Genomic DNA, 24,555 nt, shown 5'->3' with positions numbered 1-24,555 from the left:
TCGGCCGAATCCCAAATAGGGATTCAGTGCATCCCTACTAGACAGATTTCCTAATTAAATTTATATTATGGACGCTTCAGCCCCAAATATTTAAATTTTTCAGGGGGACAGAAAAAAATGGTGAAAAATCCAGGAAAATGTGAAATACATTATGTGGCATATTTATCAAGGGTCGAATTTCGAATAGAAAAAACGTCAAGATTCAAAAAGACCAACTGAAATTAAGTCAACGTTTTGTTTTTTTTTTTAGTTGAATAGGTCCGTTTTCGATCGAATAGGTTCGTATTTGGCCGAATTCTAAACGAATTAACAGCGCAATCGACCGAATTCGATTCAACGTTTTTCTCAAAAAAAAAAGACCACCAAATTGACTCCAAATAGGTTCTAGGAGGTCCCCCATAGGCTAAAACAGCAATTCACATGTCACAACAAGTTGCAGCATTAAACGGGTAGTTTGATTTAGCTTTTTGTTCAACAAGTCTCCAGCCAGGAATTTCAGCATCTATCTGGTTGTTTGGGTCCAGTTTCCCCTAGAAACCAGGATGTGGCTTGAATAAGAGAATGGAATATGGATAGTTGGGTTACTAAATAGAAAGAGTCAGTAAGAGGCCCAAATAAATCAGGAACTATAAAAAATTAAGACCAATTGAAATGTTTCTAAGAATTGGTCTTTCTGCAACATGCTAAAAGTTAACAGAAAGGCGAACCACCGATTTAAGGATTATTTTACCCGAGCTAAAGCAGAGTCCTATTTCCTGAGCAGTATTTTGGCCTTGGCCTACTCTATGCCCTTCAGTATCTGCTTCCAGCACTGGGGAAACGTGCGTGGTGCAATATTTGTGAGATCTGAATCCTTCTGCTATAACCAGTAAGTTCTTCAATAATTCTCACCATTTCTCTAAGACGGGTAGGGAACCTGCGGCTCTAGAGCCGCATGTGGCTCTTCAGCCTGCTTGCTGCGGCTCAGTCTTGCGGCTTTGCCTGTCAGGTCGTATTTACAGCCCTCGCACATGCTGGTGGCTTCTCGAGTGTGCAACCGCGGTAAGCACACTCAAGAAGCCGCCAGCAGGTGCGAGGGCTGTATAGACGTCCCAGGAGTGACAGGCAAGACTGAGCCACAGCAAGATGATTCATCATGGTCCTTACCGCGGTCACACACTCAAGACAAGAGAAGAAAGATCAACATGGAGCGTCAGAAACTGAAGTCACATTAAACAGATGAGAACACTAGCATTTAATAGGGCTATTCAGTGTTTAATTTATTTCAAAGTAGCCCTGCATATACACAATGCACTTCTGTTTGTTGTATTCTGTTGTTGTAACAGTTAAGATTAAAAAAAAAGTTTATAAGCTGTGTTATGTTTTGCGGCTCCAGACTATTTTTCTTTAGTGGGAGAGGGGCAAAATGGCTCTTTTGATAGTAAAGGTTGCTGACCCCTGCTCTAAGACTAGGGTGAAATGAGGCTGAGCCTGACCTCTGGAAAAACACAGCCAGAGAATCTGCTCCTCGGTGTGACTGCACCCAAATACACTGACTGGGATTTTGATGTTGAAATGCAAGATTTTTGGTCCTAGTCTTAAGCAGCTCTTATTCAGCTTTTACTCTTTCCCATCCTTATGGCTGCCCTGCTAAAGCTGATGGGACATAGCAAGAAATACACACAATCTGGATTTAAAATGCTTTAATGGGCAACAGGATGGAAGCTTAACTAATAGCAACAAAGACCAAACGAAAACAGCAGATTCAGCAAGAAATAGGCGCATATATACATATATAGATCTCATAGTTAAGACCATTTTTCCCTAAAAGAGCAATGTTGGTGCTACATAAATAAACACAATAAATACACATTAATTCAGCATTTACCAGTGTTACACTGTTTATTGTGAAAGCTTCTCGGTGCTACAATATTTAATTGCTGTAATGTTTTCTTCATACTAAACTATCATCTTCATATAAATTTGTATCCGTTTCTTACAAATAATGAAATAAACGCAGCTCTTGGTAGTGGACTTGGAGGCAACTTTACCTATAAACACACATTTTCCAGTGTCTAGCACAAATAATCAGCATTTGTTGACACATACGGTATGTAATGAAGTATTCAGAAGCGCAATTCACTCCTGACTGACAGAATGATGTTCAACATATTTTATATTCTGCTTTAAAATCATCTTTTTCTCTGCCAGCTCTCACTTTTGGGGCTTTGGGTGAATTCCTTGTGCTCAGGGACACTGCAGCCATGAGGCAGGTTAAGAAACTTGCAGCAAAAAAGCTGCTCCAGCCAAAATTTAGTTTTTTATTTCAGAATTTTGTATTTTCTAGTGCAAAGAGTACTATTGTGCTAAAGATGAGACCCTCCTCAATTCACTCCAATAAAAAAAAGTGTTGGGACTCATTTGGTTTTTGATGATATGACAGGGGCCTGGTAGTCTCAGTATGTTAAATGGTGTAAAGAGCACTGGCTGGGAGACAGTACCATCACATACCTCCCAACATTTTCTAAATACAAAGGGATACAAAAAAGATTTGCTGCTCAGAGTTTGTGGCCACACCCCCTAATTACAAAATTTGGCAGGTTATGAAAGTTTGAACACATTTCTGTGGTTGTTATGTGTTATTACAGTTTTGCTAATGAAGGTGAATTACCCTTTAGGCCAGAGACACACGCGAAGATACGGGGAGATTTAGTCGCCCCGCAACAAATTGCCTCTTTTTCGGGCAACTAATCTCCCCGAACTGCCTTCCCTTCGGCTAGAATCTAAATCTAAGCAAAAGTAATCTTCGGGCAACTTCAGAAAACGATCGGAAGTGATCCAATTGCCATCCCACCAGTGATTTAGATTCTAGCCGGTGGGGAGATAAGTTGCCCGAAGAAGAGTCTCCCCAAATCAGTTTTCAGTAACAACCCCGGGACCGCGGGCTGAGCTGTCAAAATCCGGACTGTCCCGGGAAAAACGGGGCGGTTGGGAGGTGTCATCACCGGTTGAAAAGTGTACTTTACTGTTGCCGAGGACACCCCAACTCAGAAGAAAAAGAGACCTTTTAAGTTTTTCTTTACAAAATTAACGTCAATTGCAACATTTTCAGGGCAGAACGTTCTCCATGTGTAATACTTTTGGGGTCTCCTTTACTCCTGTGCGCATCTGTTTTTCAGGCAGCCCCTTTTCAGAATGTAGGTGGGGTTGGGCATGAGACAGGCTTGCTCCCAAATACTCACCTTTCTTTCTTGGGATTATGGATCTGTTTAGTGAAGTGTTTCACTGCAGAGCTTTCTACATCTGACTCCAATGTTAGCTCAGACACTATTCCCTACATTTTGATGTTGCCTTATCAGTATGACTTCCCTCCATCAACACTAAAAAACACCCACTTGCCATTGGTGCAGAGCCCACAGCCATAAACATGTTGCCTGTGAAACGTTACCTGGCCACCAAATCTTTCCCTAGATCTCTGCCATTCTGACATCAGGTGGAATAGAACTGGCACCATATTCAATCTGTCTCTCCAGGGTGTTTGATTTGTTCCGATACCCCTTATATATCACAGAATTCGGTTTATATGCACCAATTGTCTCTTTATAAATTATTACTGAAGAATTGTCTAATATGGTGGCAGTTTTATACAGAGCTTTTTATATCCAAAACTAGAAATAGAAAGAAAATAAGAAATATAAAACACCTCAAATACCCAAGGGCTAATTATCCTTTTAAAATACAGCTCCTTTTCATTTTCCTATAGTTAGCAAGTGCAATACACATAATAAATAACATATCTGAGATGCATTGTGGGTACTTCTCAACTGCAGTTACTGAGAAATCAATATGAGGCCTCGGCACAATTCCCCAGGTTTTCTGTATGGTGAAAGGAAACAATGTTTGGAGACCTGACAGTGCAGATAAGAGATTTCTTGCTCATCACTCAATGAAATTCGGATTCTTCACAGTTGTCGTAGCACTTTTATACAGAGGATTATTTAACTGTAACAAGAGAAAAACAAAAATAATGGTTCAGACTCACTTTTTCAAAGTGTTTCATATTTATCTGTAGTTGTACTTATTGCCACTAAGACTGAGGTAGAATTCTGCAGAATCATCTTTTTCAGGTATTCAGATTCAGCCCTTTCCTAAGTTTGCATTTTGTGCCTGGAAAAGTAAAAGGTAAAGTGTTTGCAATGGGGGTTAGGCTAGGGCCAGATGGGGCCGAAATCAGCCTGCTGAAATCTGCAGGCCAATTTCAGATACTAGTGTCCTCTTCTTGTTTCACATAGTAACATAGTAAGTTAGGTTGAAAACCTTTTAACTCCATTTTAACCTGCCTAACTGCCAGTTGATCCATAGGAATGTAAAAAAAACCCATCTGAAGCCTCTCCAATTTGTCTCAGGGGGAAAAAAATCCGTCCTGACTCCAAAATGGCAATCGGACTAATCCCTGGAACAACTTGTACTATGAGCTATCTCCCATAACCCTGTATTCCTTCACTTGCTAAACGCCATCCAACCCCTTCTTAAAGCTATCTAATGTATCAGCCTGTACAACTGATTCAGGGAGAGAATTCCATATCTGTAAAAAAAACCCCTTCCGAATATTTAGGTGGAACCTATGCATCCACAAGCCTTGGGTCAGCTCCGGCATGAACTCACCTGGCTTATTTCAGCTTGAAATGCACAGACTTGCATTTCTTCACCAAAATCTGCCGAGTGTGTTCGCTCCGGAGCCAACTCAAGGCTTCTGGACATGAAACAAGAAGAGGAAACTGCTAATAGTCACGGGCTGAAATCACCCGGCAGATTTCTGGCCCTATCCTTAGTATTTTCCAAGAATCTGGTAACAGCAACTTGAGTAATGATTTCCTAACCTTATCTTACCTACTCTATATTGCAAGCTGGACCACCCAGAAGAGCAGTTGCAATTCAGCTCTATGGAAAGTTGTGACCTGCCCCAGGAACAGGAGGCATCTGGGTCTGTGTTGGATGCTAAGATTTACCCCAGTACCCATGAATGTGAATAGGTCGTGTAACCTATTTTTGTGGATGGATGAGACCAATGTAGAACCTTTGAGCTTGAATGAAAAGCGTTATGTTGGAGAAAGGTAAACACTGCATTCCAGCATAAGAACCTTTTCCCATCTGGGTAACATGGAGGTGGCAGTATTATGGCTACGGCCTGCTTTGCTGCCTCTGTACCAGGATAGCTTGTCATCACTGATGGATCTATGAATTCTGAATTGTACCAGCAGATTCTGCAGGAAAATGTCAGGGTGTCTGTCTATAAACTGAAGCTTAAGAGAAAGTGGGTCATGCGTGCAAGTTGAGCTACCAAAAGTTACTGGGGGTCATTTATAAAGTTCACGCAGCAAATATATATTTGCAAATGGATGTATTGTCTGTGTTTTTCCCTGAACACTGAAATAATTGCACCGCTGTGCCCCTCTTTCTGTTTTTTGTGTATTTGCATTGTGCAAAAAATATTCACAAACGGTCATTGTGCCCGAAAATAGCTTTTTGCAAATATTTTCTCTGCCACCAAAGTTCTGGCGTAACTGCATAAATATTCTCACTTTACAATTAGCCCTTATGGACATTCACAGTGCGAATATTATTATCATTATTATTATTATTAACATGTATTTATATAGCGCCAACATATTGCGTAGCACTGTAAAGTAAATGTGATTATACAACTAAATCACATGAATTATATACATAGAACATATGGAGTTACATACATCACAATCAATACAGGTACAAAAGGTGAGGAAGGCCCTATGCATAGGCATACAGTCTAAGGTAAGGGAGTAATACACAAGGTGTGGGAGTGGACAAGATCAAATTAAGTGGGTGAGAAATGTGGTATTGTATGTGGTGTTGCGTTTGGTAGTTAAGCAGAGTGAGGGTAGGCTTCTCGAAAGAAGTGCATTTTAAGAGATTTCTTGAAAGCAGAAAGGTTGGGAGAAAGTCGGACAGACCGTGGGAGAGAATTCCAGAGGAGGGGTGCAGCCCTTGCAAAGTCTTGAATGTGAGCATGTGAGGAGGTAATGAGAGAAGAGTTGAGTAGCAGGTCAGTAGAGGAGCGTAGTAAGAGATTGGGTGAGTATATAGAAATTCCCAATTCTGTTTGTGCATTAAATACACAGTCTTATCCAGCTTTATAAATATGACCATGCGCAGGGCAAATATTTTCACTGTGCGAATCGTTCTGCGCTGCATGAAGTTTATAAATGAGCCCCCAGCGTTTTAAGGAAAAGTCCCGACCTTAATCCTATAGAAATGCTGTGGAAAGAGCTGAAGTAGGGAGTTCATGTCAGGAAACCCACCAGTATCCCTGGGCTGGAGCTGTTCTGTACGGAGCTGAATAGGCTGAATTCTTTCCAAGCCGATGATCAGCAGTTACCAGAAATGTTTATCTGCCCAAGGTTCACATACTTTGTCTGATTTCTGTATAATTTGTACCTGTCTCTATGTTCATTTTTCCTCCTTACTATTAGATGTCTTATTAGACAACAGACTCCACCTCCAATTGGTAGAAAGTTTGACCCAGTAGTTCCCTGTTACAGGTGTCCCCCCACTGCTCACCTCGTTCCATTGTGCGTTACTTTGCTCTTTCTGAAAGCGTTTGTACTCCTGTCTGTCATAGATTTCCACAGTAATACGCAAAGTGACAATAATGATGAGGCCGATTAAGGCGATACCAAGAGTCAGGCCAAGGATGAGATGCTTTGTTACATTAGCTGCTTCTGTGGGAAAGATTGGGAGAAATTTAGTAAATTGCCTTTCTGGTTTCAATAAAGCATTGTGGCAGCAGTGTGGGGGGTCACTTTATTATTGTCATGGACACATTATCTTGTGCATAGGCCCTCCTACATGTAGATCATCTTCCACCCGCTTGCACCAATATAGATTCCATGTATGATATCACCGTAAGGGAATACAGGTGTGGAATCCATTATAAGAAACCCCGTTATCCAGAAAGCTTCAAATTGAAGAAAGGCCGTCTCCCATGGACTCCATTGCATCCAAATAATCCAAATAATTGAAAATTATTCTCTTTTCTCTATAATAATAAAACAGTACTTTATACTTGATCCCAACTAAGAGATATTTAATCCTTATTGGAAACAAAACCAGCCTATTGGGTTTATTTCATGTTTACATGATTTTCTAGTAGCCCCAGGTCCAGAGCATTCTGGATAACAGGTCCCATACTTGTATACACACAGGAGCATTATTATGCTTTATGTTGGCTTGCCAATAAATGGAGCTAAAATGAATACCTATGTTGACCTAAAGTTGATAAATGCATGATACTGTATATTCTCTTGTCCTGCATTATATTTAAAGAGGATCTTTCAAAATGAGTTCTTATTTTTTGCTAATGGAAAAAAAACAAACATATTTATATACCCTATACAGCTTTTAATTGCTTAATATTTTTCAGAATCAAATACAGACATTATTGCATTATGGGCACTGATCTATGATTGGCCTAAGTCTCAACAATTATAATGAGTGGGCCATCCTGTAACCCCAGGGTTGGATGGGCTCAAGTTGCAAGTAAACATGGATGGGACATCTACTGGCTGCACTTTGCGTAAGTGACCTTTTTCTTTAACATTTAGGGGCAGATTTATCAAGGGTCGAATTTCGAAGTACAAAAAACTTCGAAATTCGACCATCAAATTGAAAAACTTCGAATTCAAGTTTTTTCACCGACTTTGGCAATCCCACGATCGAATAAAAATCGTTCGATCGAACAATCCGAACGATTTTAGCATACGATCGAAGGATTTTTATTCGATGTGTACAGACTTAGAAAAAGTTTGTAGAAGGTCCCCGTAGGCTAACATAGCAATTCGGCAGGTTTAATTTGGCGAAGTATTGAAGTTGAAGTTTGAAGAGAATGGTCGAATATTCGAACGATTTTTACTTCGAATCGAAGTCGAAGTAAATTCGAAGTAGTAGTATCCTATTCGATGGTCGAAGTATCCAAAAAATAACTTCGAATTTCCAATTTTTTTACTTCGAAAATTCCATCAAATTCGCTTCGACCCTTGATAAATCTGCCCCTTAACCGTTAAATCTATGTGATTAAGTGCTACTCTAAGACAATTTCCAAATGATATTGCCTCTCTATAAGAAACACTGTGAATCGTTTTAAGGTGTTTATACTAAGAGCTATGCTTAGACGAATGCCCACTGAACTCTAATTTGCTTTTTTACCTTGCTTTTCTTCCACTGTTATTTGATAGAATCCACCCTCTTCCCTCACAAGGAATGTAATGAAGTCTTCTCCTTTTTCCTTGCACAGTTTTTCATTGTCTATCGACAAAGGAGCTTTGGCCAGGGTGACATTGACATTGGGACAGGAGGAGCTGCAGTTGTTTTTCAGGGTGCCTTTTCCAAACGCCTTGCATTCCGCACAGTTCCTGCAGGACACACAGAAATCCAGCCCATTTTATACAACAGCAGAACCTTTACATATTTATATTTCAATTTTAACTTTTAGGGGGTTATTTATTAAGGACCGAGTGAAAATTTGGTCAAAATTCACATTTTCAGGTTAAAGGGATACTGTCATGTGAAAACATGCTGCTCCAGCAGAATTCAGCACTGAAATCCATTTCTCAAAAGAGTAAATAGATTTTTTTTTTTATATTTAATTTTAAAATCACATGGGGAAATCACATGAGGCTAGACATCTTGTCAGTTTCCCAGTTGACCCCAGTCATGCTCTTATAAACTTCAGTCACTCTTTACTGCTGTACTGCAAGTTGGAGTGATATCACCCCTCCCCCCAGCAACCTTACAACAGAACAATGGGAAGGTAACCAGATAACAGCTCCCTAACACAAGATAACAGCTGCCTGGTAGATCTAAGAACAGCACTCAATAGTAAAATCCAGGTCCCACTGCGACACGTTCAGTTACATTGAGTAGGAGAAACAACAGCCTGCCAGAAAGCAGTTCCATCCTAAAGTGTTGGCTTTTTCTGAAAGCACATGACCAGGCAAAATGACATGAGATGGCGCCTACACACCAAAATTACAACTAAAAGAAATACACATTTTTGTTCAGGAATGAAATTTTATATGGTAGAGTGAATTATTTGCAGTGTAATTAGAAATAAAAATGACACCATAAAAATCATGGCAGAATCCCTTTAAAAAAAACTTGAATTTTTCAAGACTTATTATACCCTGACCCTGGAAATAGCTGGAAAATACACCATCTAAAACCTGTCGAGGTCATGTAGGAGTCAGTGGCAGAGGTCCCTTGAACCATTCGAAGATGTTAATAGTCATGATGTTCGAATTTTTTCTGGAGGGTTTTGTTTCAATGAGTTCAAGCAATTCAAGTTTTCGAGTTGTTAAATTTGGTCAAAATTCACATTTTCAGGTGAAATGAAAATGAGTTTTTCGGACAATTCCTAGCTAAAAAAATCTGAAAACCTCTAAAATCCTGAATGGATTAAACATGGTCCAATGAGATCAGTGCAGCTCCCACTCCCTTCTATAGGACCTCGACATAAATTTTTCGAGATTTGTGGAAAAAACAACTTTCTGTAGAAATATGTCTTAAAAATTCCATCATCAAACCTGTACAGCGTCAGAGGCCCACGGGGCTTCCACCACAAAGCCCCCCCTCCAGCTCCCCTGCCGCTGTCGCAACCCCCACAGACCCCTGCCCTAGCCACGACCCCTCCGGGCCCCCACGCATACCTGTGCTGAAGTTGCGGCCATGATCGGGGCCAGGGGGACCCCATAAAGGGCAGCATGGGCCATAGACAGGTGCGGGACTTTGTCGGCAGGGCCCACTGGGTTTTTACCGGGTATCCCATCGGCCCAGTCCGACCCTGTGTACTGACTTATGCCTTTACCTACATCTGCTTCTTGTGTGAACAACTCACGACCCCTCTGTATTATCTAGTGACAACTGGGGGCTCAGGTACCTCTTTTCTAAGATATTGCAATAGGTATTATAGTTAATATGACTCACGTGAGTTCCTTGCATATAGTTTGGCATTCGGGACATTCACTGCACCACTTATTATAGTATCCTGGGTTGCACTTGCACTTGTTGCACTCACAGTGCCCATGTTCGCTGCACTCGGTACCATTTATTATGCAGCCACTTGTATTCTTACTGCAGCCACAATCGCTTCCTTTGTAGCCATCAGTGCAGTTGCATGTGCCACAGTTACAGACCCCCCTGGTGATGCCTGGAAGAAAGGAAGATAAAATCCCTATTCTCTGTAGGTGTCATATACAAATGGTTTACACAACATCTCTGGGCTTTTTATTACCTCCACACAGCTGCCCTTCATATCTTTCACAGCTGGTATCATCACATTGGCACAGATCTCCCCGAAAGTAAATGTCACAGGCGCATCGTCCACACTCGCACCTCCCGTGCCCATTGCAAGGCAGGGGGCCTCTATCCCAGCATGCTTTGTCATTGTTGTGCTTTTCCAAAGGACAGTCACACTGCTTCCCACTGTGACCTTTCTGGCAACTACAAATACACAAAAGCCATAAATACCCTGTAAATTATATCCTTATAAACGGTGAGTTCTGATGTCATCAGTTATAAACGGTGAGTTCTGATGTCATTTCTGTCACATGACTCACTGAAACATGTGTATTATAATAAATAAAGTACCCCCAGTTGCAAAATATGAGGATATTAGAAGTTACCTCGGAGTTCCATATGGTCATGAAACTCCTTGGTAACTTACGGTATAATATCCTTATATTTTACAAGAGGGGGTACTTTATTCACTATATATATATATATAACTTTAATTTCGTCACCTGCAGATGCCACAGCTGTAATTGCCAAGAACCCCACCGCAGTAATCAGAAGATATCTCTTCATCTTCACAGGCACAGGCACACAGAGGCTCCACATCCACCTTAAGCTCCTCACTGAAGCCCAGCACCCTCAGCTGAAAACTCTGCTTCCCCCCCGGGCACATCGTCTTGTCCATCCATAGAGTTACGTCAAAACTGACCTGCATGGAAACAACATGAGTATCCCAGTACTCCCCTACATATACATATAAACAAACAGCTTTCATGACATGGCTTTGATCCCTGAAGACTCCCGGGCCAACTGCAAACTGCAAAAATGGGGCAATGGATCAATCCTATAGGAATTCTGGGTCATGTGGGGTCATGTGAGAATTCAACCCTAACGTTAAAAAAACCCTACCCTACATAGACCTCCCTCCTTACGGGTGCCATCTTCTTCTCTTTGGTAACCTTTGAAATGAGACTGCCGCTTCGGCAATTTTCGCGAGTTTCGGCGCATGCACAGCCACGACGGTCTCATTCCTAAGATTTCCGAAGAGAAGAAGATGGCGCCCGTGAACTCCGATGCCTGAATCTGCACCGCAGGGTAAGTAAAACGTTACGGGCATTTGCCCGGGGCAACACTTAGGCTGGGGGAGGAGTAAGGGGGGTCTATGTAGGGTAGGGTTTTTTTAACGTTAGGGTTGAATTCTCCTTTAAGTCTGCTGGTAACAAAAATGTTTGTGACTCACAGCAAATTTTTTCATCCATTAGAGTCAATGGGCATCATTTACGCGGCGACTGTGTACATTTCCCACATTGGAAGAAGATAATCAGGAAGCTGCCTAACCTTATGTATACATTTTAGTAGTAGAAGGTAGATAATAATGATATGTTTAACATTCACGGATAAGATTATTTTTAATCATCCGTTATTCGGAAACCCATTATCCAGAAAGCTCAAAATTACTGGAAGGCCGTCTCCCATAGACTCCACTTTAATCAAATAATTCAGAATTGTAAACGTATTTCCCTTTTCCCTGTGATAATAAAACAGTACCTTGTACTTAGTCCCAACTAACATATAATTAATCCTTATTGGAGGCAAAACAATCCTATTGAGTTTACTTAATGTTTAATGATTATTCAGTAGACTTAAGGGATGGAGATTCAAATTAAGGAAAAAAACTCTTATCCGGAATACCCCAGGTACCGAGCATTCTGGTCCAATTCCTGTACAAAATATCGAACTTACTAAAACCAAACTTAAACTTTTTCGTTTTGTTTTTTGATAGCGACCCCAATATTTAGTTGTAGTTATCATGCATACGTGTCCTGTTTAGCGCAGCCACCCAACTGCTTGCCAGAATATGAAATTGCCCTTTGTAACGTTTGTGAGAAATAAATGATATCAATTATGGTCAGGAGGTGGCAGTATAATATCAGTACTGAAGACTCCCCCATAAACATGCACGAATACTGGGATAAAAATTAAGAAGTTACAAAAAAAACACAGAAATGGGTCTGAACACATGTTACTGCTACTGTCATATTCCACATTTAGTAGCCAGAGCAAGCAATCAGATAACTGCTGTCAGCAGACTGGACCATACATTTTCCTGCATGTTGGTTACTACGGCTGCGAAAACTAAAGCAAACCTTGCAGCTATTATATTACACATCTTAGGTATTGATATTGCTCAAATCCACTTGCCGGGAAGTCAAACAGCAGGATTACGTTCAATCTATACATAGGCAATAGATCTGATATTTATTTATTCTTGCAGTAATAAATACTAATGTCTGTTGCGCATTCATCAAAATCAGCCCCAAAATGGAAACCTTTCCATGCCATAAAATAGGTGGTTGCAAACAGATGGTCAATTTTCATATGAGAGGAACAACCCAAAAAAGATCACACATTAGATTTAAGGATGCACGGCATTCTAAATTCTGCTTGGTAATCTTCCAGATCCTGGATTTTTTGAATTTGCCAGACCTTCTCTGTTCTGTTGAAAAAATTATGGATTTCAAATCATCCCTAATTATTTTTATGACCTAAAGCAAAGTTTTGTGGCACATCATGATCTGATTACTTTCAATGACCTGTTTCCTTCTTACGGTTGCATTTCCTAGTAAAAAAGCATCAGTGGAGACTTAACCAATCACAAGTTTTCATTCGAGAAATTTGTAATCCTTACTTGTCACTAATAAGTTCCATAAACAATGGCTCATACATTATGGGACAAAGACTAAATTACTACATTGCTTCATACCCTTTTGCCCCCACCAAATGTATTAAATGCTGTACAGTAGAACCCACATTCTATGTTTTTTTTCAGGGGACCAGAAACTAAAAACATAACATCCCTGAAACTAAAAAATCTGGGATTTTGCAATAATGAACAAAAAAACTGATGGGTGTAAACAGGGGCGTAACTACAGAGGAAGCAGACCCTGCGGCTGCAGGGGGCCCAGGAGGTACAAGGGGCCCCATGAGGCACTCATTGATGAGCAATTTGAACATATATTGGTAAAACAGGACAAACACTGGATATGTTTGGGGCCCTAAAATTAATTTGCTGTGGGGCCCAGCAACATCTAGTTACGCCACTGGGTGTAAAATTGAGATTTCACTGTGATTAGTGATACAGACATGGCACTAGTGCTTTGGACACTTGTGAACAATTTTCTAAACTAGTGCAGCCCAAAACCCATAAATAATAAGCCCCACTGCCTCAAATCTTTGCCATTTGTAACCTTTCTTTGTTACTTGTTGTTTTGGATTTTGGGTGGGAAGCAACCGGCAGTAAAAGAATAAAATGCATCAGTAGCAATAGCAATCAGAGAGTAGGGAGTAAATTCAACCCTAATACATACCGCCTGGTTAATTTTAACTCCGGAGCACTGAGCCTGAGTCTTTCCCATTGTGGAAGAGTTAGAACAATGGGAATCATACGAGATGTGGATGCCTTTGGGAAGGTTCACATGTTCTAGGTTGATTGTGGAAGATAAGTTCTGTAACAGAATAAAAAGACAGATAGTAGGAATTACTTTCAGTTGACTTGACGCTCATATGCAGGTCCGGACTGAGAATTAAAATAGGCCCTGGCATTTCAGGTACACAGAGGCCCAATCAGCCCACATAGAGGCCCAAACAGCCCCCCACCAGCCCACTAAATACTGACTTTCTATGAGACCTTATAGCAGCATTTGCCAGAACCCACAGATTTCCAGTCCGGGCCTGCTCACATGTACTAAAATGTCCTATTATCCATCTCACAATGCAGAAACAAACAAATCCTGGGAACTCACTACAGTAAAGGAAAGTTACAATGGACTGAACCTACAAGGCTCATCAAGGTTCTGCTTCCAACCTTTGCTCCAAGTAAAGCCACAGGCAATGGATGGAGATTACAATGCAGTGACCAAAACATTGGATTTTTTTGGGGAAATTATTATATATTCACTATAGCTGCACCATGGATGTAAATCAAGAGATATTTAGATAGAGGTGGATAGAGGTTATCCATTTAATAAGTTAGATTGTCAGATAGCAAGTGTGTTCTCTAATGAACAATCGGCATTAATTAGTAAACGATATAAAGAAGCCAAGAGACTTTTTTTTAATTTGTGAATTTAGTAGCAGAGTTTAAAATAGTTTTTTTTTAGAAACGTGGTACTTATTAAGGGATGTGTACCCTATGGTGATTGAGTTACAGTAATCCCCCAATAACATTTCCAAGGGTAAATGTTGTACTGTGTTAGCCATAGCATTTTCTATAATCAAATAAGTTAGCCAAAAAAGGTACAGGTATCCCCTACTCTATACTTTCAGGTCTAGCACTGTCAAGGCTGGTGTTCCCATTGTAAAAAGATTGGGCTTTTTCGATCCTCAAAATAATGTCATGTATAGATGCAGGGGTCGTGCACATTGCACCTTCATTGCAATAGGATTAGGATCTATCTATCATCTATCTATCTATCTATTATCTATTAATTATCTATCTATCTATCGATCTATCTATCTATCTATCTATCTATCTATCTAATCTATCTATTATCTATCTATTATCTATCTATTATCTATCTATCTATCTATTATCTATCAATTATCTATCTATCTATCTATCTATCTATCTATCTATCTATTATCTATCTATTATCTATCTATCTATCTATCTATCTATCTATCTAATCTATCTATCTATCTATCTATCTATCTATCTATCTATCTATCTATCTATCTATCTATCTATCTATTATCTATCTATTATCTATCTGTCTGTCTGTCTGTCTATCTATCTATCTATCATCTATCTATTATCTATCTATCTAATCATCTATCTATCTATCTATCATATATCTATCAGCATCTATTTATATATCATCTATCTATCTATCTATCTATCTATCTATATCTATCTATCTATTATTTATCTATCGATCATCATCATTATCTATCTATCTATCTATCTATCTATCTATCTATCTATCTATCTATCTATCTATCTATCTATCTATCTATCTATCTATCTATCTATCTGTAATGTTTCTTTTCAATGCAATATTGAATTCCATTTTCTATCATTTACTATTACTTGCCCCCTGATTTCTCCAGTACTGAGCACCCAAACATCTTACTTAACAAGGTCTGGTGGATAAGGGGGATGAGTGGGACCCAGAACCAGGGTTCTGTTGTGCTAATTGTTTTATACTTGATACAACAACAGCTATAAACAAGTCTTCAAGTTCAGGGATGTTAGGTAAAAATAAAGTTCTTGTCATTGTGATATACATGTAACAGTCTGTACTCACATTATAAGCTTCAGAAATCAAATTGACCACATTGCTGGAATCTTCCTTTAGTTCCCCTACTGCTGACTTTGGAATGAGATCACTTAGCGCCTGGAAAGTAAAGTGTAGAAGGCAAGATGGAGTAACTTCCAATTAGTTAGATATGTTCCACCCCTGTTGCTTTTGGTCATTTTCTGCATTTTCTTATATCTGAGAAATTGTCCATCATTCAGTGTTAACCGGGGTCATTTATCAATACCAGGCAAATCTGCACATTCACAGAAATCCATGGCAACCAATCAGCAATTGGCTCTTTTCAGCCAGGTAGAACAATGAATGCAATGATTTAATTGGTTGATAAATGGCCTGTAGTGTCTCCAGACAGACTCAGACCATTTATACCCACCTGGTAAGTAGAGACAACACTGCTTGTGACTGCAAAGATCGGCTGAATGTTGGCTGCTGTGAGGATCTGGGCAAGATGCCCCACCGAGGGATAATCCTGAAAAGTTACAAAAAATTAGATTCCAGCGCCAGCTCATCTCAAGTACTTCCTTGATTATTCATTATCTGTACTGGGGACAGTTTTGTTGTAATGTAACTTACATACATATTGCTCTGGTAGTACTCAGAATTACTGTTTAAATGACAGTGTCCATCTGCAGGTAAGTAAATCCCGGCTAATTTTCCATCTCCTGCAGTGTGAAATACATCATCAGATGCAAATACCAAGAGACGGGTCACATTCCTCCAGCCAATGAGATCCTAACGGGAAGACACATAAAGAGGATTAGTGGAAGCAAGTGCTCACGCCATGGAGCAAACAGTGGAGACTTGGAAATTTCTGCAGAATGGCATTAGTGTTAACTATGGAGGGATGGGAAATTAATCCCACTCACATTCAGTACCTACTGGCCCTCTTCCCTCACCTCATTATCCATATAATGATGAGGTAAATAGTGGAAAACACTACTTCAGCATTTCAGAGTCTATTGTTGGGGCCCTAGGGGAGGTGGGCCCTAGTACAGTTGCACCCCTAGCCTGTCTGGTAGTTCTGCCAATGCTCATACTGGTTTTACTTATACATGTAATACCTACTGAAAGCCACATCTTCCTATCCTTTGCTATTCTCTGTACTGGTGGTTCTAACTATTCAAACAATGTAGCATAAGCAAGAATGAGAAGCTGAGTTATGGTTGGGTACAGCTGACATGTGCTGCATTGTTTCAAGAGTAAAAATATTGTTTTGTGTCTGCTCTGAGCTTGGATGCTCTTCTCATGATGAAAGAATGAGGAATCTTAGGCTGAGACAATGATCTTGAGTCTTTCTGGGTACTTACAGTGCACACCGCCGCTTGCAGCATGGCGTCCAGTCCACCTTCAGGCGCGTCCAAGTTCCCCGAGATGTTCTCTGCACTGACCCGCATCTGGAACAGTGTGAGGTTTGAGGTGAGAGACAGGACATGGCGGTAGCTGAAGGGCGGTTGGCATCTCTCTCCTCTGTGTGGGCATGGATTCTCCAGCTTTGATTTCACGGTACTCACAAAGGGCAACACTGTTTTGTCCACGAAAGAGCCAAAACCTGCAGAACATGGTGCTGTTAGCTTTACATTTTTGAGCCCCCTTGTGTTTATTATATGCTAAAACTGGAGAGTTAGCATGCGGATAGTTCATTTACTTAAAGGAACAGTAACACCAAAAACTGAAAGTGTATCAAAGTAATTCAAATATAATGTATTGTTGCTCTGCACTGGTAAAACTGCCGTGTTTGCTTCAGAAGACGACTATAGTTTATATAAATAAGCTTCTGTGTAGCCATGGGGCAGCCATCCAAGCTGTAAAAAAGGAGAAAAGGCACAGGTTACATAGCAGATAACTGATAAAACATCATTGTATTGGACAAGGCTTATCTGTTATGTCATAAGTAACCTTTTTTTTTCATTTTTTCCATCTTGAATGGCTGCCCCCATGGCTACACAGCCGCTTGTTTACATAAACTATAGTAGTCTTTCTGAAGCAAACATGGCAGTTTTACCAGTGCATACTAACAGTATATTATATGTTAATTAATTGAAAACGCTTTAATTTGTTGGTGTTGCTGTGCCTTTAACTACAATCAGTTGCCTCCTCAGAACAGGTATGTGGTATTTGAGCAGCTACAGTGCTTCTGATGTCCCAGCTTACTCCAGAAAACTCCAGCTGCAAATTCTAATATAGAGAAGTAGGTAGGGAGGTTTAGTGTAAGAGAAATATGGAAGTGAATCAGAGCAGACATGGGACTTTTTTCGAGACGCCGGTGGTTGATGCACAATCTATTGTAAAGGGGAACTTACAAGCACCTACCCTGATGTACTTCAACATCTGAACATCAGCTTATAGGGTATCCCATTATAATGGAACAGAAAAGTTGACTCATGAATATATATAGTGAATTAAGTTAGCCCTATTGCAAAATATAAGTATATTTTAAGCCACTGAGGAGTTCTATGACCATATAAAAACATGAGACATATAACTGGCTGTGTGCATTGAACTGCTGTTGAGAAGCTAAGCTTAGGAATCATTGCAAACCATCAAGCAGAAAATGAGGTTTGTATGTTAAATAAGCTATAAGGCTGATTATTAAATTCTGATGCTAATTGCACTGGTTTCTGTCCTGCCATGTAGTAATTATCTTTATCAATTACTAATCAGCCTTATATGATGACATTTCTATTCTTTGTGTACTGTATATTGTGAGTGGGTCCCTAAGCTCATTAAGTGACAGCAGCACAGAGCATGTGCAGTGAATCAGCAGAAAAGAAGATGGGGAGCTACTGGGGCATCTTTGGAGACACAGATCTTTACTGCTAACGGGCTGTGGTTGCTTTGGGCTGGTATAGAAGCCTAAAACATAATGTTCCACCCTACTCTTTTAGTTAAGCTTTAGTTCTCCATTATGGCATCTTATAGCAGACTCTCTGCTATGTGCCAAAATATCCAAATTGCCAAACACACTTGACTATTGTCATGGGATGGGCACTCTCACCCTACCATACCTATTACATATTTTGCAGCCACAGTAGCAAAGTCTGTTATCCTAAAGGTACATTTTTAGTGTGTTACTCACCTTCTCAGGGATGGACTGGGCCAGCAGGACACTTGTAAAAAAAACCCAGTGGGCCCCGGTCCTTGTGGGGGCCCTAAAACCGAGACCAACTCCCTGGAAAAGAGTGCTGCTCCCTGACCTCCTGCCCTGGTCCTGATCGCAGCACAAGAGGAGAACAAGGTGTGCGGGAGGTAGTGTGGCTGGGTGGGGTGTGGGGGCCCCTGAATCGGAAGTCCCAATGGGCCCCCCAGTCTGATACTCGACCTTCTAAACACCCTACCCGCCTACAACAGCTGCTCTGAGTCCCCACTATACATGAGAGTTGTAACGGATGATCTATGCCAAACATTAGCATAGTATTATATTGTCAATTTAAAGGCTCTTACCAATATGAACAGATTTTGTAACTTTATGCAGAGCTTTCTGAATGTCACTGCCCAGCTTCTTCACATTCTCTAAATCATCCTTCATGGAGTACGAGAGATCCATCAGGTAGTACAGGTCAATGGGGTAACCCTCTGCGCGCTTGAACTGAACCCGAAACTTCTTTTGTTCCCCTGGTTTATAAACAAAACAAGGCAATGTAAAAGTGAATCTTCCCCTGTACTGAATTGAAATGTGTGTCATTTACAGACATAGGCAAGTATACATCTGGAATATAAAATATTGAATATGAGATTTTTCATAATAATTGAAGAAATCACTTTCTGCTTATGCCTTTAGAATTACACTGCCTAAGATATTGGCAGACTAGACCAAAGGCTACTTAGGGATAGATTTTGAACACCCCCCATCTAACCTTTGGCCATGCCAAGTGAGGCAACAGTTTGGGAAACTCTGCATTAAAAGAATTACCACGTGGGGCTTCCATTAATTCTGCAGAGCCGTTCATTTCCTTCCTATGAGCGCTGACCTTCTGAATAATAATGCCAACCAAGCGTTCAGACATTGTTTCAACCTCTTCATAATATGCTAATAAAAATATCCGTCTCCTGAAATTGCGCTGCACCATTGTCTAATACTGTCGGCTATATGAGGGCATTATAAATGCATTCCTGATTAAAAGTGTATAATTGAAAATAATCCGTGCTGATTTGGCCTTGATCGTTTTCCTTTTGGCAAGTTTTCCCCAGGAAGCGCCTAGTTATACTGTTCTGCCCTGTGTTTCTCTTATTTACTTGGTAGCCTGCCAGCCCCATAAAATTCTCAGGCAATTTTCCAGTTGGTCAACTCAGACCCTGGCACTTGCTGGCCAAGAAATGTATCTGTATCAGCAGATGTGCTGGTGAGTCACTGGGCCCAGCTAATGTTGCAGCTCTTTGCCGTTCCTTATTGTGCCAGAAAAGGCCTAAGGGGCAGATTCACTAAGGGTCGAATTTCGAAGTAAAAAATACTTCGAAATTCGACCCTCGAATTGAAATCCTTCGACTTGGAATATCGAAGTCGAAGGATTTAGCGCTAAACGTTCGTTCGATCGATCGAAGGATTTTTCGTTCGATCGAACGATTAAATCCTTCGAATCGAACAATTCGAAGGATTTTAATCCAACGATCGAATGAATATCCTTCGATCAAAAAAAGTTTAGCAAGCCTATGGGGACCTTCCCCATAGGCTAACATTGACTTCGGTAGGTTTTATCTGCCGAAGTAGGGGGTCGAAGTTTTTTTTAAAGGGAAAGTACTTCGACTATCGAATGGTCGAATAGTCGAACGATTTTTCGTTCGAAACGTTCGATTTCGTTCGAATTCGAACGAATTTAACCAATTCGATGGTCGAAGTACCCAAAAAATACTATTCGAATTTTTTTCATTCGAATCCTTCACTCGAAGTTAGTGAATCTGCCCCTAAGTGTTATATGGCAGGGGCAAGATCAAGGAACTAGGGTGGAGACCCTAAGGCCAATTTCAGGGATGTCCAGCCTTTGACTCTATAACTGTTCTACTAGAACTTCCATAGAACCCTCTAGCTGTACTAGAACTTCCAATCACACATCACTGAAATGAATTCAAAGGAAACCAAGTAATTATTACATATTGCAAGTTAAATCTTTAGGCTAAGGAGGCCCCTCCAATGTTTATGACCCAGGACAAAGGACCCAAGTCTTAGATTTTCTGTAACTGGTTCTGCAAGGCCCATAGTAGTTAAATAAAGAGAACCAACATATTTAGGCACAGCTTATCTGGTTACCAGGCTTCTAGTTTTGATGACACCGTAGCGCTACAATAATCCTAGAACCAGTATTAGCAATGTTTTTCTCACCAGGCCGCAGTTTCACATTTATTGCCTGTGGGTGCAGTTGAATGACAGTCTTTTGGTCAGCACTTTTACTCAGTGGTTGGCCTTGCAGGACATTAACTGACCCACGGGGATCTATAATGTGATCTTCGTCACACCCTCGGTGTAGCAGCTCTGCACGCACTGCACATCGCAAGCCTTCCGATTCTCCACTTTTTGTAAAGTTCTGCAAAACACAACAAAACAGTCATTGGTCTTAGGAATCTATTATGTGGGAATGATAGGCAGCTCACAACCTAGGTTCCTATATTAAGGTCTGTATTCATATTTTCCAGCTGTTGTGGTGACAGAGGAGTTATGAATGTTTTAAATCTCCTGCCCTGTATATTGATTGGGGGTTGGTATGCAGCATAAAAATAGAAACAGCACACACCCCAAGTATTTGGGATCCTCTAAGCAAAATAGAGGACTTATAACGTTATTGTTGTAGTTCATGCTGATGCCCAAATTTCAAAATAAGTATATGAGGAACAGATCACATTCCATGAGCTCTATGTTATCTTTTTATATAGTGAATAAAGTACCCCCTCTTGTAAAATATAAGGATATTATAAGTTAATGAGGAGTTTCATGACCATATAAAAACACGAGGCCGAAGGCCGAGTGTTTTTATAGAGGTCATGGAACTCAGTGGTAACTTCTAATATCCTCATATTTTGCACTGGGGATACTTTATTTATTATAAAACACACATTTAAGTGAGTCATGTGACATCAGAACTCATCGTTTATAAGGATATAATTAACAAGATATTCATGGCTTTTGTGTATTATATATATACTGTATAATGTAATACAATGGGGAGGCAGGATAATATTCCCCTTCTTAGTAAGGAGGCTCTTGTACTTGTATAAGTAGAGCTTCATGGGCTGAACACACAGTTTAATTTTGTGGCCCTTTTTGCTTTGCAAACACCTGTGCCTCCATTCTCCAGCAGTAAGAAAGCTACATGCATGTAAAAGAGGGACGTTTGCCTGGCATTTAAGAAGGGTCTATTATCTAGGCATCCCAAGGGCGATTTAAGATGGCACATGTGCATCCACAGCTATGGTCTGGTAGTAAATTCCAGCCATCCCTTGGATGTAAGGCAGCTCCCCGTAACATACTGAAAGACAATTTAATGAACTACTTGTGCATCCCTCATACCCCCAGGTTGGCCCCAACCCTAAATGCTTTTTAGTTCACAGATGATTGGGAAATCAAATTTATCATTTACATGCTTTTGTTATGATCAGTGAGTGGTGGAACAGTAAGCTTGACCAGGGGCCCCGGGGAGCTGGTGATGTCTGCGAAAGCAGAATAGTTTTCCAGGAGTTAGCAGGTGATTGGAGCCAAAATCGTGATTAAGATCCTCGTGGCCTCCAAAGCGTCGTGGAGCCAGCTGGCTTGTGCAGATACACTTTCCTTGTAGATCTGAGATGCATTTAGTGAAACCTGGATGCCTGACAGTATCTCTTGTTCCAGAAATAGCACAGCTGTATGATCAGGTATCTGCACAGAGTCCAAAATGCACCTTTCTATTACACCGTGGGCCTCGCTACACAGCTGCTCAGTCTGAACTGTGCCGTTATACTGGGGAATGCAAGTCCTGGCATTGGAGGTCCTGTTTGAGAATAGAGACTTTTCCTCCTCTCATATGACAAATCACACCTATACTAATGGGTAGTTAGTGCACACAAGACACTTGACCTGGGTCTGTACTAAACTGAGTGCAACACAGAGAATGCCGGTAACTGCCAACAGATCTAACCTTTCCGTGGGTGTGTTCTACATATTGCAGCTCATGTCTTCTAAACATAATCCAGCTCAGAATTTGAACACAAGACATTCTTTGCTGATCTTGGACTGTTTATCCCGCATCTTATTTACCTTGATATTCGAGATAACATTCATAATTAGTTCTCCAGACTGAAATTGTGTTTTGGACTTGTAGGAAAACTCTGAACACATCTGCGTATAAGAATCTTATTTCCCTTAGACCAAAGCCTTTAGACCCTAATATGTCTGAAAAATAAAGATGCCAGACTGATAAAGATAGCAGAAATACAGAAAAGCCCATAAAGATATTCTGTCACGATTTTTATGGTGTTGTTTTTATTTCTAAATTAAACTGTTTACACTGCAAATTATACACTCTACCATATAAAATTTCATTCCTGAACCAGCAAGTGTATTTTTTTTAAATGTATTATATTGGTGTGTAGGCAGCCATCTCAGGTAATTTTGCCTGGTCATGTGCTTTCAGAAAGAGCCACTGCTGCACTATGGAACTGCTTTCTGGCAAGCTGTTGTTTCTCCTACTAAATGTAACTGAATGTGTCGCATTGGGACCTGGATTTTACTATTGAGTGCTGTTCTTCGATCTACCAGGCAGCTGTTATCTTGTGTTAGGGAGTTGCTATCTGGTTACCTTCCCATTATTCCGTTGTTAGGCTGCTGGGGGGGAGGAGGGGTGATATCACTCCAACTTGCAGTACAAGTTGCAGTAAAGAGTTAAAGAGCTGAAAAACAGGAAGTAGTGTTCTGGCTAATATGTTACACTTCCAGTAACTCCAGGCCCGGACTGGCAATCTGTGGTTTCTGCCAAATGCCAGAGGGGCTGCTATAAGGTCCTATAGAAAGTCAGTATTTAGTGGGCTGGTGGGGGCTGTTTGGGCCTCTATATGGATTGATTGGGCCTCTGTGTACCTGAAATACCAGGGCCTATTTTAATTCTGAGCCCGGACCTACTCCAGCCTTTATACATTACTATTTATCCAGTTTTTATTTTTATACTGAACTGTTCCTTTAATGGCTGTAAATCCTACAGCGATATAAACAATACATTTTACATCTTGGACCACTGTAGTCAGAATGGTCTATTAGGCTCATACCATGTACAATGTGTTCATGTGACATGAAGTACCTAAGCCATAAAGCATGACAGAACTGCTGCTCTGTGGGGGAAAAAAGTATGAAAGTTAAACCACCAATTGTAGGGTCTCTGACACCAGTGCTGAGGGCCCTTTGTAGATGCTACCTGGACACAGACATTTTTGGCACAGCCTATTTTTGCTTTCAAAGCATAAACCCATCTTTACCCAATACTCCTACTAATAATTCCACATTGTTGAGACAATGACTGTTCTTGGATTTCTGGGATTAAACTGCAATAAACATTTTTCGCAATGACACCCCTTTTCCCAAAATGTTTGTTTTCGGTGTAGGTGCCGTGCTACATTACCCCTAATCCTGGCTCTGAAGTCTGTGCTATTTGCTACAAAAACAAACTGATTTGTTATATAACTCTATGGAGGAAATGTTCACTTCTGGCTCTGAAATGAATCTACTATAAAGCAGTTCTCCCGTCAGACAGAGAGAGGAAATGATTAACGTCTGAGTTTCTGCTGTGAAAACCTCAACTGCCATTAAATGCTTCACAATCGGTAAAGGAAGCAGAAGCTTTGCATTATGTTATGCCCACATCTCATAAATGTACATATTCTTCTCCCTCTTCCCATACCCATGCATGAATGCCATTGGCACAGACACAGAAATTAAAGGGATTCTGTCATGATTTTGATGATGAAGTTTTTATTTCTAAAT

At 40.4% G+C, this 24,555-nt stretch overlaps 1 protein-coding gene across 1 annotated transcript in view; it reads right to left on the bottom strand.

Annotated features, from left to right (window-relative positions):
• Positions 1-2,794: 2,794 nt before the first annotated feature.
• The window catches only part of itgb7.L (integrin subunit beta 7 L homeolog), a 56,975-nt gene continuing 35,214 nt past the window's right edge, over positions 2,795-24,555 (bottom strand). The window contains exons 4-16 of the mRNA XM_018247577.2: positions 20,935-21,136; positions 19,062-19,232; positions 16,928-17,169; positions 16,194-16,352; positions 15,994-16,089; positions 15,609-15,698; positions 13,671-13,808; positions 10,812-11,011; positions 10,304-10,512; positions 9,997-10,219; positions 8,221-8,426; positions 6,577-6,737; positions 2,795-3,981 (exon numbers count right to left, since the gene is read on the bottom strand). Coding sequence (XP_018103066.1) covers positions 3,919-3,981; positions 6,577-6,737; positions 8,221-8,426; positions 9,997-10,219; positions 10,304-10,512; positions 10,812-11,011; positions 13,671-13,808; positions 15,609-15,698; positions 15,994-16,089; positions 16,194-16,352; positions 16,928-17,169; positions 19,062-19,232; positions 20,935-21,136 — 2,160 coding nt within the window. The 3' untranslated portion in view covers positions 2,795-3,918. The remainder of the gene's footprint in view (positions 3,982-6,576; positions 6,738-8,220; positions 8,427-9,996; positions 10,220-10,303; positions 10,513-10,811; positions 11,012-13,670; positions 13,809-15,608; positions 15,699-15,993; positions 16,090-16,193; positions 16,353-16,927; positions 17,170-19,061; positions 19,233-20,934; positions 21,137-24,555) is intronic.

Source organism: Xenopus laevis, chromosome 2L, assembly GCF_017654675.1.
Source record: "Xenopus laevis strain J_2021 chromosome 2L, Xenopus_laevis_v10.1, whole genome shotgun sequence".
In the NCBI taxonomy this organism is placed as follows: domain Eukaryota; kingdom Metazoa; phylum Chordata; class Amphibia; order Anura; family Pipidae; genus Xenopus; species Xenopus laevis.
Note: the sequence above shows the minus strand (reverse complement) of the source record. Positions and strands in the feature narration are given on the sequence as shown.